Raw genomic sequence first — 17,621 nt, forward strand, 5'->3', positions numbered from 1 at the left:
CCAGGGAATGTGAACCTAGCTTCTCAAATTAATTTTTGCTAGCTATTCTTGTTATGGATTCTCTATGAATCTACCTCTGTTGGAATTTCCTTGCTTAGAAAAATAATCTAAAAAAGGAATCTCTCCCATGGGATTTAGTCCTGAAAATAGCTTAGCTGATATCTGTTAAAGCAGTTCAGTGTAGGCTGTATTTAAACCATGTGAACATGCTCATGCATCCAAATACTTGTAGGCAAATTTTACAGGTGTTTAGTCATGTGTCTGTATTTCAGGTCCTAGAGAACCTTAGACTTGGTTAGCTTTAGGCATGAAGAACACTACTGAAACGTTGCTCCCCGTTTAGTGGTTAGCAGGTGCTTCAGCGCTTTGTCAGATGGCTCAAAACCCAAGAACCCTATCAGTCCTCTGCATGGTGCAGAGGAAAAAGAAGAGAACCTCTGGGAAGCTTGGAACAAAAATGTGGTTAATGCTTGCAATTCACTCTCCCCCTGAATTAATTAGAAATCCAGATGATGATGAGAAGCCGTGGTGTTACATCATGAAGGACAACAGTTTGTCTTGGGAGTATTGTGACGTTCCATTTTGTGGTATGTAAAGGCTCTCTTAAAATCCATGATACTAGAACAAGCTTTCACTGTACAACTTTGAATGTTCTACCATTCCCAGGACTGTTAAATATTTTACCGTTTGCAGTAAATCAAATGACAAGAAGTTTCTTTTTGCATTTTTTCGAGTTGTGATACAGTCCACGATCTTTGTCCTGAAAAACTGTATAACAGTGGTGTCACCACTACTGCTTTCAATCAAAACCATCCCAGTATCACCAAATTTTCTGCTAGAACATGCAACATGTCAGAAATTATTGATGCTTTGGTGCAAATTGTCATTGCTCAGGAAATTACAGGCCCCGAGGTGTTGAATGAGCCTCTTTGAGCAAATGGAGGATGGGATCCTGAAGATGTATGAGATGTAGTATTTAATTCCAAAAACTAAGGATTCTGCCCTTCCCCTAAATTAATATATAACTGATGTTGATGTTGAAGCTGACCTTTAGAATGGAGCTGTAATCTGAAAAGTCAGTTTATAAAGTGGTCCTTTTATTTCCCTTTTATGGTTCTAATGCATTTGATAGATGATATTAACACAAATGTCCTAGTCCTCGGTATTACAATGACAAAGCTCAGTCCAGAATCCGAAAATAAAGATGTGATGTATCATGCATTCTGTTTTGCTTCCTACAGCATTGAAGATTATATTTGTACTGGTAAATGAAACCGTATCTGGGAATGTTCACAGATACATTTAATTTACACTAGTACATGTGCAGCCAGTGTGGGGAACAGGCAGAGCTTTCAGTCTTGCAAGTCTCCTGAGGAACTGAAGGAGATTCTGTTGTATGTGAACATTTAATGATAATTTAATAAAACTTTCTTTTAAAAACTCCTATAAAAGTTCCAGTCCTTGGAAATCACAAGGATTTATAGTCTGATGCCATATCCCTTTATATCTCAGCAAGCAGGGAAAGGAGGCCACCTGTTCCAGACAATGTAGAGAGTTTTGCAGTTACCAGAAGACCATGTGGGAGAAGACACAAAAAAAGAAGTTTTGTGAGACCTAGGATTGTCGGGGGATCTTCATCTTTGCCTGGGTCTCACCCCTGGACAGCAGCTATCTATATTGGAGATAGTTTCTGCGGTGGAAGCCTTATTCAGACTTGCTGGGTTGTGTCAGCAGCACACTGCTTTGCCAACAGGTAAACTCACCTGTTTGACAGTAGGTCCTCTCCTCCTCATAGTCACCATCTGTTTGTGACTCACAACAAACCTGAACTGAAACAAGTGAGCAAGAAGAAGAGACTTTAAAAGGCTGATACTTCAAAAGGAGTTTCTGGTAATCTGGGTGCCGTTCAAAGGTTAACAAATAGCTTGAAGTCCTGTTGTCTCCCAGCCCTTATCTTCTTCCTTAGGGAGTCTCAATGAAGCTAAATGATCCAACTGAAGGAATAAGGTAGTACTGAGCCGGACATAGAGTGGAAACTTGCATGTGCAGGCATCTGCGAGGGAATATAAGTATTTGTTTTCTTCTCAGTTACCTTTTTTAACATTTATGCCTGCTTTGAGGTGTTACACAGATGACTATGCTGACTGCTGTGTTTTGTTCAAAGAGGCCAAGACTGCCAAGCAATGATTTATTACAGACAATAAATTACTGTTGGTTGACACAAATAGAGTGGGCTGAGCTTTACAGAAAGCCAAAGGGAAGAACTGAACTGTTAAATTTTTGAGGCTGCTTTCCTTGAGAGGTATTTTGGGATTTGGGGATTTTTTTTGTCCTCCAGCTGTGGAACACTGGAGAGGATACTGACTATAGGATGCTCTTATTTCATTCTAAATATTTCTTTTTCCACAAATGCTGAACACTTTCCCTGATTTCAGTTTGATCACATTGATGGGAAAAATATTACATCATTTCATGCCCATTGTTCCTTTGCATAGTAAAGAAGCCAAGAGAAACAGAAAACCTCATGCCAGAATGCATACACTGATAGCTTGTAGAGCTAATAATACCATTGTGAATGCTGTACTGAAGCATTTGGAGCTTGAGCCACAACGCATTTGTTTTTCAAATGTTGTGAAATAGCTACTAACTTTGGCAGCTATTCAGGACATTTCCACCCACTTCCAGCTGGTGGTTCGGTACATACAGATTTTCCATAATTGCTGCATTGTAATTTGCACTCTTCTGTTTGTTTAGTACCTCTGAGTTAGCCACAATTTCAACGGTTTTCCGCTAGGCGACAATAGATACCTGTGCAGATAACTTGGTGGGTTTTTTTCCTTTTCTGTAACCCCTCCTGTTTTATTTCTTTTTCTGAATGAACCACCTGTATGTCATAGTAGAATCATTCAGTGCCTTTAAAATCTATTCTAAATACTATGCCAGGAAGCAAACTTCCACTCTGTTTCACAGGCCGAAAATCTGCTTTTCAAGGGAATTGGTTTACCAGTGCAAGAACAGTGAGAATATGCCCTTGCATAGTGATCAAAGAATATTTTATTGTCTTCTTGTTTTCCAGCCACAAAAAAATAAACTTTGCACTTTCCCTAGTTTAATATAATCATGGTTATTGTTGCAGGGTAGCTGCCGGCTCTCTGCCCTGCAATTAGCCAGAACCTCTTTCCTCTAAGTACATTACTGTTGATCATTCCTTCATGCTCAGTACTGGAGGAGACTCCACAGTGCTTTTGTGTCTGACGGGTGCTACTGATGCACAGAAACACTACTAGGGAAACTGCAGTGATGTTGGCCACTCTTCATCTGTGCATGATGCATGACAGCAGATATTTTCTGCTCCTGCACTGGATAACAAAACATACGAATGCTCTGATGTTGAAGACACTTGCTAACTAAATTCATGGTAGAGATGCACATGCAGATTGAATTGGTTTTAAAGCAAGAGTGAAATTTGAATTCCACTGCTTCCAAAGCTAGATAATTTACTGTCTTTCCAAACACTTTGTGATTATTCCTAGATGTCCCTTGCTTCCCAGCTGTGGTACTGGCTCTCAGTAGTTGTCTGTCCTAGGACACTGGATATGAGAGGACTGTGGTCTTTTTAAAGTAAACATACAATGTAAACTAAAGTAAACATACGATGGTGTGAATTACAAAAACTCTGTTCTCTGGGTGTGGTTTTTCCCATTAGATCAATGTGCTGTTGGGACCTTCCTCCACCAAGTTGAATTTGATTCTAGATAACAGATTTAACATAAAGCAATCTAATCTCAGAGCAGAAGTGGGGATAGCTCTTAGGTGGAAACTGCCTGAGCCATCAGTTTGCCAGCACCTTTAAAATCTTCATCCACACCTGTAATATTTTTAAGAGCCTGGTTTTCCAGAGAAATGAGATATCACCACTGACTCATCCTTTGGCCCCTCATTTCTTCCTCAGTAATTTTTGTACTCATTGACAAAGTCTGGTCAAAGTTGACTCAGGTTTCTAGAATGAGAAGTGCTTGCAGCCCCTGAAGATGCTTATTAGCCAGACAGCAGCTGGGTAGCAGTACATGTGCTTGCCTTTTACTTCTGTTAAGAAGCAGCAGCCTTTAATTAGTCTAATCAGGACCCACAGAACCTGCGACTCACCATAACATTAGTCATCTTTTTCCTGGCCCACAGTAGGTAGGAAGCCTGGTAAACAGGTCAAGGCATTATGAGAAGGTAAATAATGGACACGATGAGGAGCTGAGGTTATTACAGTTCATGGGACACACAGCCATGGGAAATTAGGTTTCATTTGACCTGCTAATCACAGAATTGCTTGTTCTCTCTTTTGTATTTCAGTCCACTAAAATCCACTATTACGGTAGTTCTGGGCCAGCATATATTTAATAGAACAACTGATGTAACACAAACATTTGAAATAGAAAAATACATTTTGCATCCTCAGTATTCTGTGTTCGACCCTACTGAACATGATATTGGTGAGTATTTTTGCTCTTACAGTTTTATTCTCTGTTTGCTCAACTTAGTTTCAAGTTTAGTTGATATGTCAAAAACTGCCTTTATAGTGGAAAAATTGTAGGCATTAGGAGAGGCTTTTGAGCGCACAGGGTTCTTAGTTCTACTAGAGTTATAACAGCATCTGAAAGCTAGACAAATTCAGATGAGAAATAAATTGCAAATTTTAAATAATTATGATAATTAACCTTTGGAGCAATTTACCTAGAGGTATAGCAGATTCATCATCACTTCAAGTCTTTGTGGAATTAGGCATTTTTTCAACTGAAGCAGAAACTGTGGGCTTGATGCAGGAATTACTTGGTAAAATTCTATTGTCTGTATTGTATAGAGGATCTGACTAGATGAATATAATAGCCCCATCTGCTCCAAAAATCCGTGTTACTAAGAATCATTTTTTTACCCTGAGATAGATTTAAAAATCAGCTGTCTTATCAGTCAAAAGTTAAATGCCCTTCTGACTGACCTTATGAGTCAGAATGACAATGGAACAGCAACTCCTTATTTTCTGATCTGCTCCTGTGGAAGGTGGCACGCCACCCAGGGTATCAAGCTGTGTGAGCACTTTGTGTATGAGACTAGTAGCCTGGCATCGGGGATATTTTAGGTCAGGCATGTACTGACTTTTTTGTTTCCAGATGGTGAGTATTTTCCACTATGTAGCAAAAAGCATTCAGATTCTGTGTTGGTGGAAGCTCTGTCACAGCTTACCAGGGGACAAACTGGATTTGGAGTATTACTCTGCTCTGAAATATCCTGGTGTAAACCAACGTTGGGACTTTGAGATCTCCTAACTTTTTAAATTACTCTGAAATTCGGCACACCTCACCGATGTGCGGTGTCCAAATCTAGGGTCAGCTGAACACGGAGTTCCTAAATATGCCCCACTGCAAACAAACAGGCAGAAACTGCGGGGGGGAAGATGTGGAGGCACATTCTGCCCTGTTGGTGACGCCTACTGATGCAGCAGAAGAGTTATTTCATGCTGAAAATGTTTTTCTAAAGGAAACAAACTACCACACGAGTGTTTGCTGGGAAGTTCAGGGGATTCAGAAGGAGGCAGAGTTGGTAAGGAAGAGGAGGAAGGCAAGGAAGGGCAACCTGCTCTGACTGAATGTTAGAGCGCGGTTTATGTGGGCTTCTCAGCCTGAGAGATACTCGTTACATGTTCCACAAAGGCCAAAATTTTAGTCAGTAGAGGAAAAAGACTATCCAATAGCATCTCTTGCTTTTCACACTGCTGTGCTCGGAAAACCTGGAGCCTCCAAAAGGTGTGATGTGAAGCTTTAATAGGTGTGTGCATGTTGCCTCAGCTCTCTCCTCTTTGAGTAGCGTGCCCAAACCCAACATGCTGCCCTCGTTACACCAAGCACAAAGCCCTGTCTGTTGGTCTACAGCCAAATATGGAGCGGGGGTGGGGTTGCTACAGGGGAACCAATGTTTCTGCTACTTTTGACATCTTTTGGTATCAAGCTCACAATGCTCCACAGCTCCATATTTACACTGTTTTCAGCCCCATGAGGGGATAGTACAGATTGTGTAGGTTGTGTAATTCTTTGTAGCTTTCAGAAGCTTGGTTTTGAAATATCCCAATTTTTTAATTCCTTAATTTCCAAGATCTTGAATTTTGCTGAACTCAGTGATAACACAGAGCACAAAATACACCAGCCTTTGCAGTAATTAATTTTTTAATTCAAATTGGAATTAGGCAGGTGGCCAGACTTCCAGAAGAAGCGAGCACTTGTTCATCCCACTTATTTCAGCTAAAAGTTGTGGATATGTCACTGTTATTTAACTTTAAGGTGGGAGGAGACATATGTATTTTCTATCTTCCCCTTTCTCTACAAAGGCAGTGAAGCAAAATCTGCTCAGTGAGCGCAGCATAAAATAAATATTCCCACAAGGGGAGTAGCTGAATGTTTCAGCCTTCAATTTGCTGTGAAATCAGGTGCTGTTGAGATGAGGCTGTCTGTCTTTGATTGAAATATCTTAATTAAGAGAGGCTTAGGGGATAATTAAAGTTGTATCTGAGACACATTGCTGCCAATCCTATTAAAGAAAGGGAACAGTCACTTTATTCCTCCTGTATTTTCTGTTCTGCAGCTTTGATTAAGCTGAAGAAGAATGGCCAACGTTGTGCCGTCAAGTCCCAGTTTGTTCAGCCCATCTGCTTGCCGGAAAGTAACACTGTTTTCCCTGCTCAGTTCAAATGTCAGATTTCTGGATGGGGACACAAGCATGAGAGTGAGTATAATGAGAGTTGGTGTCTGTAGAAAAAACTGGCAATAATTAAAACATAATGCTCAAGTATACCTTATACAACTGATAGTTTGGTAAAATATTTTCCAAGGGATTTCTAGTGGGATTCTTTTTATCTACCTTTAGATGTTTACAACACTTACACCTGAAACAGTCATCCTGAACTTCCCTTATAGTCCTTGGAATTAGGAGTGTGTTTCCCTTGACCAAATGTTTGTGTCTATTTTAGGATGAGATAGCTATGAGCTAGCTAGATCTCTGTGGACAGAGAGGGGAGCAAGTAGCTTAGTTATAGGTGCCAACAACTTAACACCTTAGTTAAGTGAATCCTATCCATGGTTTCATCATTGATTTGGTTGGATGTCAAAGACTGCAGACCAAACACAATTGGCTTACTGTGATGGAGGAGATCTTTACCTTCACCAGCAAGAAACTTTGGAAATATCTACAGGAGAGGGCCCGATAGGCTTTGGGCTAAGTGCTTACAGCCAGCTTGAGAAAGGTGGAAAAATCCATCCCATCCTTTCAGACGAGGAATTTCAGGATGATGAGCTTGGCCTCCATAGATAGATGAGAAGGATGGGGGAGCTGGCTGTCTCATTTTGGTAAGAGAGTTAGTATAAGCAAATGTTGTCCTGGTCTAAATGTGTAGTCTAAAGGCAAAAAGAGGTAACGGAGCCTTTGACAAATTGATGATTTAATATCACATTTGGAAAGAGGAGAGGACAGGAGCACTGGGGGAGTGTTCCTGAGTCTCTAGGAGATGAGAGAACCCAAAGTGGATTAATATCTGGACATGGTATACTATTATTTTAAAGGGCATGGAGTCTGACTGGAGGAACAGAAAGTCATCTAATCACCAGAAGAAATTATCTTTTACAGAGATTCACAACACGAATGACTGAGAAGTGTTAAGTGTGTTTATAAGTTGTATTGTGCATTGTGTTTCCATGTTACGCTCTTCTTATTCTATAAAAAATGATCTTGTTTTCCTCTCTGGGAATTTTTTAAAAGATATATCTGGCTATTCAAATGTCCTACAAGAAACACTGATTCCAATTATTCCTGAAGAGAAGTGCAGAAGCCCTGAAATCTATGGAAGAGAAATCACTGAAAATATGTTCTGTGCTGGCTACTTCGATAGCAAATCTGATGCTTGTCAGGTAATGCTGTGAGTCATCTCTAGGCAGAGAATATAAATGTATCTTGTTGCCAGAAATGTTGCAGTGTTACAGTGCTCACTTTTGACGTTACAGTGTTCCTAAAGTAAAGAAACTTATGTGACTGTAGAGTTTGCTTCCACCTTCATTTTTTAACCTGTTCAATGTCAAGTAAGTTCTACAGAAGGGCAAAAAAACCTCCAGGGTGTTATACTCTTCCTACCTTCATAAAAGGCCGTGGCTATGCACTGGAGGGTGGGTTACTTTAGCTCTTTCTTGCAAGCTCTGGTTGAGCTTTCAGCATGATGGCAAATGTTTGCTGGCAGGCCAACCAGCAGGTACCTGTGTGGAGCCAAATCCCCAAGCTGCTGCCTCTTGCCTAATGGAAATGAGGATACCTGGATAGGAGGTGGGGAACAGACGTGAGGTTTGGAGAAGGAAGGAGCTAAGGTTATTATAGTGGATGGGACTTAACGGTGTAGAATATCAGTCAATTGGAAACTGTTTCATGACTTCTGTCCTTTGTGGAATGACCTCACACTGTTACTACTTTGCATCCCTTTTTGAATTATGTCACACCTTGGCTCTAAATAAGGATACAGAATTGTCGCGGTCATAGATGAAACTATTTTTTTAAAAGAAGGATCAGATTATTCCTTACATAAACCTTCAGATTTTCTCTTCAGTTCATTTTGAAGGAGGAGGTTTATGTTCTATTAGCATAAATTTGGGAACAGGGAGCACATAGCTAATAGTTGGCAGTGAGGTTAAGTAAAGCAAAGAATATAATGTGTACTCTGTGATGGAAGCCCTGTAGACATCATAAAAGTGTCCAAAGAAAGGTGTAGAGAGTGAAATGGCAGCAGCCAGTAGCAGCTCAAGGTTTCCAGGTCAGGGCTGAGAACTGATTGTAGTTATTGGTTGCAAGTGGTCGTACTAGTCACAGAACTAGAAACTACCTTGCTTGCTCAGTTTTCCTTGCCTTACCCAGGACATACAAATGCAAGACACAGCATTATAGCTGGTTCTTTCTCCCTGCCCTGGGAAAACAGAGCTGGTCAGGAATGAGAGGGAGAAAGAAGAAAGCGGAGGGAAGGACAGAGGAGATGCACAAAGACAAGTGGTCTGGAGAGAGTTGCAAAGTCTGAGAAAGTGTGTTTTAGAGTGGTTTAAAGTCACAGATGTCGCTGAAGAACAGTGCTCATGACATAAAATCATTATTAGTGAATCAATAATCTATTTTTTTTCCATTTGGCAGACTTGTTGTGTAGTCTAAGGAGAAATGGTGTAGACCTCTTAATGTCACAACAAATGCAGCTGACCTCTGAGTTTTCTTAATGTACGCTTAGGAAATTACACTATAAACCATCTGTTATAGATAAAAATATTTCAGGACCAAGAAATGTCAAGTAGATAATGTGTTCTGCCTGATTATTTTATAAAGATTTTCTTGGAACTTTTTTTTTTTGATCAGTGCACTGATACCAAAGTTCTGAGGAGTAAATTGATCTCAGATACAAGACTTCATCTGATGTCCCTCATTTATCACAGAAATCTTCTAGTATAAAGGCAACACAATTTTCCTACCTACTTCGCTCTCAAGGGATTTTATTTTTAAATATGAAAAAATATATTTCTCCTTAGTCTCAAGTAACTACAGGGGTGGCTCCTTTCACCAGTACTGTTTGCTAGTTTGTGTTTCTCTCTTAATTTATAATATTTTCATTTCTGTACAAAGTCAATCTCAGAGTAATAATAATAACAACAATAATAAATCCTTTTCCTGAATGCTTGCAAGCTTCTAAGTAAGCAGAAGTGTTCCAAATTGATCCTGGCTGTAGTGTGTCATCAAACACCATTTTGGTCTTATTTTTGGCTTATGATTTTAATGACAAGGTAAATTCTCAGTAACACCAAATTCAACAGATGCAAAAAACCCATATGCCACATAAAATTATAGCATCCCACAGCCACATGGAAAAGCATGTATGTAAACAACACCTTTCTCTGAAAACTTTAATGATCTCTGACATTTGCTATAAACTGCATTGAGAGACTCTCAAATATCCAACCATTCAAAGCCCATGTGACAACATAGTCTAAGCCTCAAAACCTTGCTTATCTCCATTGAAAGTGACTCAAATCATCCATGCTCCTCAGTAGATGTCTACATCTAAAATAATTTCAATTATTTTAAACAAAATCTGGTATTTTAATATTTCTATTCAATGTGGAATTAAAAAACAAGAGACCATCATATTAGAGGTGAGTATGATTTAAAAAAAAGTTTCTACAAAGAAACTTCAGTAGACCACTGCTTCCATATTCATTTTTTTTTTTTTTTTAGTTTAAAACTCACATGTAATCATTCTTAATTTAAGACTTTCTCAAACTGGTCTTTTTCTGACTGCTTTCTATTAAATTGGATAATCTTTCCTTACTTTTAACACAGGGAGATTCTGGTGGACCTCTGGCGTGTGAGAAAAATGAGATCGCTTACCTTTATGGAGTTATCAGCTGGGGAGATGGCTGTGGCAGAGCCAATAAACCTGGAGTATATACACGAATTACAAACTATGTGAACTGGATTAATGAGAAGATAGCCCCCAAAAAAACTAGTTGAGCAGTTAAATATCCTAACATTTGAAGCAGGGTTCAGGTCCTTTTGTTTCATTAAAATGGCATAAATATTTTATTATAAGCTAGTATGAAAACTGTCATGGTAATTCTTACCAATTCCAAACCAGACCACCAAAAGTAGGTCTACTCCATCTGATGTCAACATTCTCAATCTAGAATTTTAGGGCTGTGGATTGCTCAATATATGAGACTGTCTTTATTTGGCTTAATAAAACAAACATGTTCAGGCAATGCACCAAATCTACAAATATTTGTCTGCTTGGTAGATTACTTAAAGTTATTTGAAGGTGTTTGTGCAGTTTCTAGTGGAGTGGTCATCCCCCAAAACCAACCTGTAACAACATTGTCCTCCTATTCTCAGATGAAGTAAAAAAATAAACAAGAGGAGCACCAAAACTGAAATTCCCTCCCCCTCAGAAGCCATCTCTTGCAATTCAGGTCGAGAGACACCAGTAGAGCAAGGTGGGTGAAGCTGCTCCTTGGCTAACTGCAACAAACCAGTTCTGGGTAAAAACCAGAGGGTTCAGGTTTTCATTCAACCAAACATGTAAGCACAATTTTGTGTTCCCCTGACATAAAATTAGGAACATATTTCAGAGCTCTGCTGAATCTGGTGTGAAATTTTCCAGCAAGGTTAATGCAAAAGCTCTTGAGAACAAAGTTTCTTGCTGAAAAGTGTTGGAAGTCAGCACACCTCACTTCAGGCTGATGCAGTTAGGACCTTTTGCAGACTGTGAGCTGCTCCTCACCCTGAGGATAGCAGTGGAAATACTTCACCTTGATGATAAATGCCTAAACATTTCTTAAATTTGACAGTGTTTTGAAGATGTCTTAGATTTTGTATTAACAAGTTGTTCAACTGTTTAGATAATTCAGAAGGGAGGTTTCTGTTAACAGATTTTTAAACTGGATGGCTTGGGGAGCAGCTTGACATTTTCCTTGGGAGTTTGGTGATGCCATAAACCACAGGCTTTGCTGTCAAGGTCTATGGAATTTTTATGGGAACAATCAAAGAAATTATTACAATATATAGCTGTTTAGAGGCTGTGGACTCAGCTGTGTAACCAAAAAAGGCAGAAAATGATTCAACAAAAAATCTAGTCTGATAAATAAGAATGGAAAATGACTACTTTTTTTTTAGTAAGGGAACCGTTAACCATGTCAGATGTGTACATTTGGAAGTGTTGATGTGACATTCCAATAATGAACATTTTTGAATTCTCTTAAGCGTTCCGAGCAAAGCTGTGCTTTAAGATACAGAATTTTGAAGTGGTGCCTGGATACTCAGATATGTGTTTTGTTTTATAGTATTGGCAGCGTCTTTATGGGTTTCTTAGTTGTGGTGAATGATTTCGGCAATTAAAAGAAACTTTGTAACAAAAAATAACCAAAACCTGAATTTGTGTAAGCACAAATATATAACGATGCTAATCTAGATAAATGATATAAACTGTTTAATAAAAATGTTTACCCTCTGTTTCTCGGACTTAGTCTGTTATGTATAAAGTTACAGTTAAATCTGTGAAACCCTCTCGAGGTTCTTCAACAGGTTGACAGCGGGTAGAAAAATGAAATAACACTTCTCTGAGCTGGAATGCATCTGAAAATCTCTGCATAAGGATCAGTTTCAGCTGGTGGTGCTCCCAGATTTATACGTGTCACACAAAATTTCCAGTAGACAGATGTAAGAGCTCAGATAAAAATTTCAGCTATGAATACTGTGAACACTAAGATCAGTCTTTAGTTTGTTTTTCTGAAGCACTAAACACTGGCTTGAAAAATTGAGAGCCACCTCTGGGGTCTTGACTCCAAAACAAGCTGAAGACTCTTGTCGCCTGGGTCTGCCTTCCTGGCTGTTTGCATTATGAGTCTGGCTTGCTTAACTCCATCGGATGAATGCGACTGTGTAACAAGACTAACGTTACCTGCTGCTGAAAGACAAGTACTAAATCAGCATCAAGGAGCTATTTACCCTTCTTTGCAAGGGATTCATTTGGAACAGGTTTCCACACAAAGCTTATGCCATTCTGGACATCCATATCTGTTCTGTGACTTCAGTTTCACTTTGAAATTAATATCCATTCACACTCTGCATTCTTTTAATCTGGTAGTTTTATGTTATACGTATTCTCTCAGTCTTCTCTTGCTGTGAAGAAGGTGGTTGTTTGATAGGAAAGGTGTTGGATGGGTGTGTCTGACAATTTTTGTAGAGCTTTCTAGCTGTCCTGTTTTCAAAATCTGTGCTGCTTATATCAGTATACAGCAACACCAGTACAATCAATGAAACATTTTTTAGCAATGTATTGAATGTTCACAAGTGAAACAATCTGTTTTGTGCCCTCAGAGATCTAAATGACAAATCTTCAGTTGATAATGTCATCCTCTGAGTGCATTAAATTTAATCTCTGGCTTTCAAAGCAGCCTGTTTGTCCACTGTTACTGCACTGATTTGGTGGAACTAAACTTCTTCATTTGAGCATCTGATGTATGGTGACTAGTACTGTATTAAATCCACAAACCCAGACGAGGGGTGGCAAGGAAATGTTCAGGTCGAGTGAGAGGTCCTTGCCTGACCTCTCACCCTCTGACATCGATCACATTCTTATGGGGTGCTCCAGCACCTTCTGCCTCCTGCCTTTCTGTTAAGCATTGCCCCATGGAAACTCATCGCCATCTTTTTCTCCTCCCTTTAAATGCTTATTGCTTTGGTTAAAATGAAAATCCAGCTTAAATTTACCAGTGAAATTTTATCTGATATTTTTCCTAATTTTTATATTGAAATTGAATTAAAATGCAAAGCCACTTGAACAAACACGTTCCTAATTAATTATGAAACACACTTAAAGATGGTTTTATTAAATTATATGTTATTCCATGCAAACTGACCAATTCAAGGGAAGAAATAAACGCAAACATCTAAAAAACCCTTCTATTATGCTATTGAAAGAAAAATATGCTGTGGTGCTGTTTAAAAAAAGCTGAAGAACTAATTACCATCAAATAAGATGCAGTAGGAGTATTTTTAGAATAATGGACTCTAATTAGTCCGTTGTTCGTTGAAATAAATCTGAGGACATCATTAACACATCTTATTCTACTAATTGTAGCTGCCCTGGGTTTGGTGTAAGTGGGCCGTTACCTCGTGACAGTTGCATTGCAAAGAAGGGGGGGGGGGGGGGGGGAAAGGGTATTTTTATCTGGGGTACTTGGCTCTACGTCTTCTGGGAGCCAAGGGGAGCAGTAATTACAGTTTTTGGAAGAGAAATTTGGGCGTTATGAGGAAGCCGTCGGTTTGCGGGCGCGGGGAAGGGGCCGTGTGGCCCGCCGGCGCCAGGCCCCGCTCCGCGGGGGCTGAGGGCGAAGGGCCTCCGGTCCGGGCTTTCCCGCCGCCCCCAGCCGCGGGCCTCAGCGGTCAGTCGCAAAACCCGGAGCGGTATCGGGGCGGGGGTCGCGGCCGGAGGAGACCCGCTGTCGCTCTCCGGCTCGCACCTCCCGCTACCGAAACCCTGGAGAAAAAATAATCATAATTAAAAAGAATAAAAAAAAAAACAAACAAAACAAAACCCAACAGCACAATAAAATACATGAGTCAAGAACGAGCGAGAAGCTTCCCGGGACCCCCTTTCCCCCCAGCCGGAGCCCCGCCGGCCCCTAGCTGTCCCCCTGCCCGGCGGGGCGGGGGGCGCCGGGGAGGGCCGGGCCGCGCTGGCCGCTCGCCCGCGTTGGTCCCTGTGCCTGTGCGGGGACCTAATAAAGCTATTTTGAAAGTGACCCCTCGGCCAGAGCGCGGGGAGGGAGCAGCGAGCCGGGCGCAGCTGTCCGGAATCATGACTGAAGATGACGGATTCCGTGGTGGTGGAGGGTCACGTCAAGTTGAGAGATGGAAAAAAGGTCCCCGCTCCCGGCGCCCCTTCGGCCCGGCCCCGCAGCGGGCCGGGGCTGGGGGTCCCGACCGACGCCCCCCTCCCCAGGAGGGGGGAGAGCCCGCTCTTCCCTCCTCCGGCCCTGGCTAACCCTCTCCTTTTGCCTCTCGTTGCAGTGGAAGAGTAGGTGGCTGGTGCTGCGCAAGCCCTCCCCGGTGGCAGGTAAGAGGGGGGCCCGTTCGGGGGGGGGACGGGACGGGGGGGGACAGGCGACGGGGCGTCCCTCCCTCCTCCGCCCGGGCGGTGGGGGACAGGGCTTGGGGCGCCGGGGGTTTACAGCGCTCCCCTCGAGGTTAGCTGCGGCCGGAGACCGCCCGCGGTGGGGCTTCCTCAGGCCGTCGCTGCACTTTCCTCTTTGCTTTTAACTTTTTAATCAGGGGAGGGGGGGAATAAGTTATCTGGCAACAGACCAGGCGGCCAAAAATAGGAGGCGGCTATAGCCGGAGCCCCCCCGCCCCGCCAGGACGTGTGAAGAGCGCGGAGGCGAGAGCGGGGAGAGGAGCCGCGGCGCCGGGCGTCCCCTCACGGCCCCGGGCTGGGGCCCGTGGCGGGCCGGGGCCGCTTGTCCCCCGTTACGGACCCGTTACGGACCCGCCGGGGCTGTAACGCCGAAGCCCTGCGGCCGCTCCCCACCCGGGGTAGGGGTCCGTCCGTCGGGTCCGTCCGTGCCCGGCGCTGCCCCCGCCTCGGAGCCAGGGTTCGGAGTAGCTTAATACAAGGCACTGCCTAAAGGCATTGGGAAGGGCGACTTCTCAAGGCACAGCTCTTTGGTTGTGGTTCCCGTTTAAAACACAATGTCTTTTTTTTTTTTTTTTTTTTTTTAAATTATTATTATTTCTTCAGGGTGATTGGTGGCTGTTAAAAAAAAGCTGGCATTGTAAGCTCGGTAGTTATTCTTGATCAGTGTTTTGACATAAAATATCACTTCAATTTAAAAATAAAATGACATTTTGAATTAAAAAAAAAAAAAATCACTTCCATGCTTCTGAAGGGGAAATTGAAAACGTTATTCAGAGTTGATGTTTTACTGCCAGAGAGGGAAATGTAGGTTTCAGGTTTCCCCATCGTTTCTTAACAGGGAAAGCATTTGGGCCCCAAAGTATATCTTTCCAGGGCTTAATGTTGCCTATGCCTAGAAACTGTGAATCTGCATTGCTGCAGAATGGATTGGGGCGTCTTCTCGTTGCTGATAGACTGAAGGCTTCTTAGAAATTGAAGCTCTTCAGACCTCTTTGTTACTTGAGTTGTTACAGTTAAGTATTAGTGTCTCAGATGCCTGTATCTGGGCTGAATATTTTAAATGTCTCTGTGTGAATGGGCGTCTGTTGATCCTAGAGCTAGTGTTTAGACCTGTGAATATAGGCCTGGATTTTTAACATGAGTGAGACAAGTCTGAAGGGGAAAATGAGGTAGCCTGCCTTGAAAACTTACTGGCCGGTAATGTAGCTCATACCTCAAAAAAAGGTATTTTCATTCGACCAAACTTAGCTAGGTTTACCAGAAAAAGCCCCCAGTGGTTTGCTGCTTTTCTGTAAACCATAGCTCTTCTTTCTTCAGTCACCACAACTGTACTGCGGAATGCTTAAATATCGTAGTTGCAGCTGTTTTTGCTAACAGGTGCACGAAAACAATTGGGAGTCCATGCAAAGCTCTGCTTTCGTTAGCAGACGGTTCGGTCTTTCAGTCATTTTTCACCTCTTTGGAGATTTGCCAGTCCTTTGCCCAGCTGAGAGCCGCAGGGCACCTTGCCAGGGCTCAGCACCACACCCCAACATTCATAAAATGGTGCACAGGGGGCTTTCTCCTTTGTGGTATGTAGGTCAGCTTAAGCTGTGGATGTTGCAGCTTTGCTATTGACCATTAATTTCATTTACAACTGAGTGCTATGGGATAAGAAGGGGACCTGTGGGAGGAGTGCCCTTGTTAAAAGTGCAAATAAATGCAAAAGGTGGGAGAGGTCTCTCCCCTTTTTCTGGTCTTTTGGGTTTGCCTGTGAAATGTGATTTTTCCCATGGGACCAAGGCACTTGAATTACTTTCTTCCATTGCCTAGTTACTGTGTAATAAACACCTCTAGGAAGGGGTTAAAAACAAATGGTGACACAAGCAAATATTAAAAAAAAAAAAGGGTGTGGCACATAACGATTATTTAGTAATGGCTACTGTGTAACATTTAAGTAGGAAACCTGAGCTGACGCTAACAATCTGGCAGTGCAGTCTGCTCGCCATTTAGTAGTTGAGTAATCTGTGAACTACTGTAAGAATTTCATTTGTGGTTCAGTATGTTCTGATGGAAATATAGAAGACAATAGCCTCTCGGTCTTTAGCATTTGTAACTCATAACATCGAGAATTAATGAGTCAGACCCTTCCAGACTTGGGAGAGTATCTGAAAAAACACTGGATTTTTAAAGAGTAAAATAGGGAAGACTTTTTGCTTGCCTCCTTATTCCTGAGACTGCAGATTGCCCTTGAAACATGCCTTCAGTGTTTGCTCCCTGAAAACAAGGCTGCACGGTACTTGGGGGTGGGGTGGGAAAAGAAACTGAGTTCTTACAGTGACTTGATCAGACTGACCCTGCAGTTGTCTAAAGCACCTTTGTATTGAAGCAGAGTACTGAGAAACGTTATATTCTGTGTTCTGCCTCATCATCTCTGACAGTTTTGCTTCTTTTAGACTGTTTGCTCATGCTGGTCTACAAGGATAAATCTGAACGAGCAAAAGGGCACAAGGAGAGGAGCAGCATGACCTTAGAAGACATCTGTGGCTTGGATCCTGGGCTCTCCTATGAGGGCTTGAATCACACGCTTGCCATCATCTGTCTCTCTCAAGTTGTGATGCTGGGATTTGAGAACAAGGAAACAATGTATGCGTGGGATGTACGAATCCGCTACAGTTTGGGGGAAGGTAACCTTTGTCTTCTCACACTTTTTTTTTTTTTTGACTACCCGGGGAAAAAAAAAAAAGGCAAAGAAAAGCATAGCTAAAATGCAAATAACAAACTACAGTTAAGGAAAAGACTGTCACTCACTTGAGACTGGAGAGACCGGTCTTGCCCTTACATCTTAAAGCAGGTGTCCCTTATGATAGGTTTTGATTACCGTACTGCCCAGTACTGA

At 41.9% G+C, this 17,621-nt stretch overlaps 2 protein-coding genes across 2 annotated transcripts in view; both read left to right on the forward strand.

The window, feature by feature from the left end:
• Positions 1–12,059, forward strand: part of HGFAC (HGF activator) — a 42,940-nt gene extending 30,881 nt beyond the window's left edge. Inside the window, exons 9-14 of the mRNA XM_064449045.1 lie at positions 502–587; positions 1,513–1,753; positions 4,345–4,484; positions 6,625–6,765; positions 7,795–7,943; positions 10,393–12,059. Coding sequence (XP_064305115.1) covers positions 502–587; positions 1,513–1,753; positions 4,345–4,484; positions 6,625–6,765; positions 7,795–7,943; positions 10,393–10,563 — 928 coding nt within the window. The 3' untranslated portion in view covers positions 10,564–12,059. The remainder of the gene's footprint in view (positions 1–501; positions 588–1,512; positions 1,754–4,344; positions 4,485–6,624; positions 6,766–7,794; positions 7,944–10,392) is intronic.
• A 1,726-nt stretch (positions 12,060–13,785) lies between these two features.
• DOK7 (docking protein 7) overlaps positions 13,786–17,621 on the forward strand; it is a 68,308-nt gene continuing 64,472 nt past the window's right edge. The window contains exons 1-3 of the mRNA XM_064449046.1: positions 13,786–14,471; positions 14,620–14,665; positions 17,179–17,409. Of these exons, the coding sequence (XP_064305116.1) occupies positions 14,418–14,471; positions 14,620–14,665; positions 17,179–17,409 (331 nt within the window). The 5' untranslated portion in view covers positions 13,786–14,417. The remainder of the gene's footprint in view (positions 14,472–14,619; positions 14,666–17,178; positions 17,410–17,621) is intronic.

The sequence above is a fragment of the Phalacrocorax carbo genome, chromosome 4 (genome assembly GCF_963921805.1).
Source record: "Phalacrocorax carbo chromosome 4, bPhaCar2.1, whole genome shotgun sequence".
Taxonomy (NCBI): domain Eukaryota; kingdom Metazoa; phylum Chordata; class Aves; order Suliformes; family Phalacrocoracidae; genus Phalacrocorax; species Phalacrocorax carbo.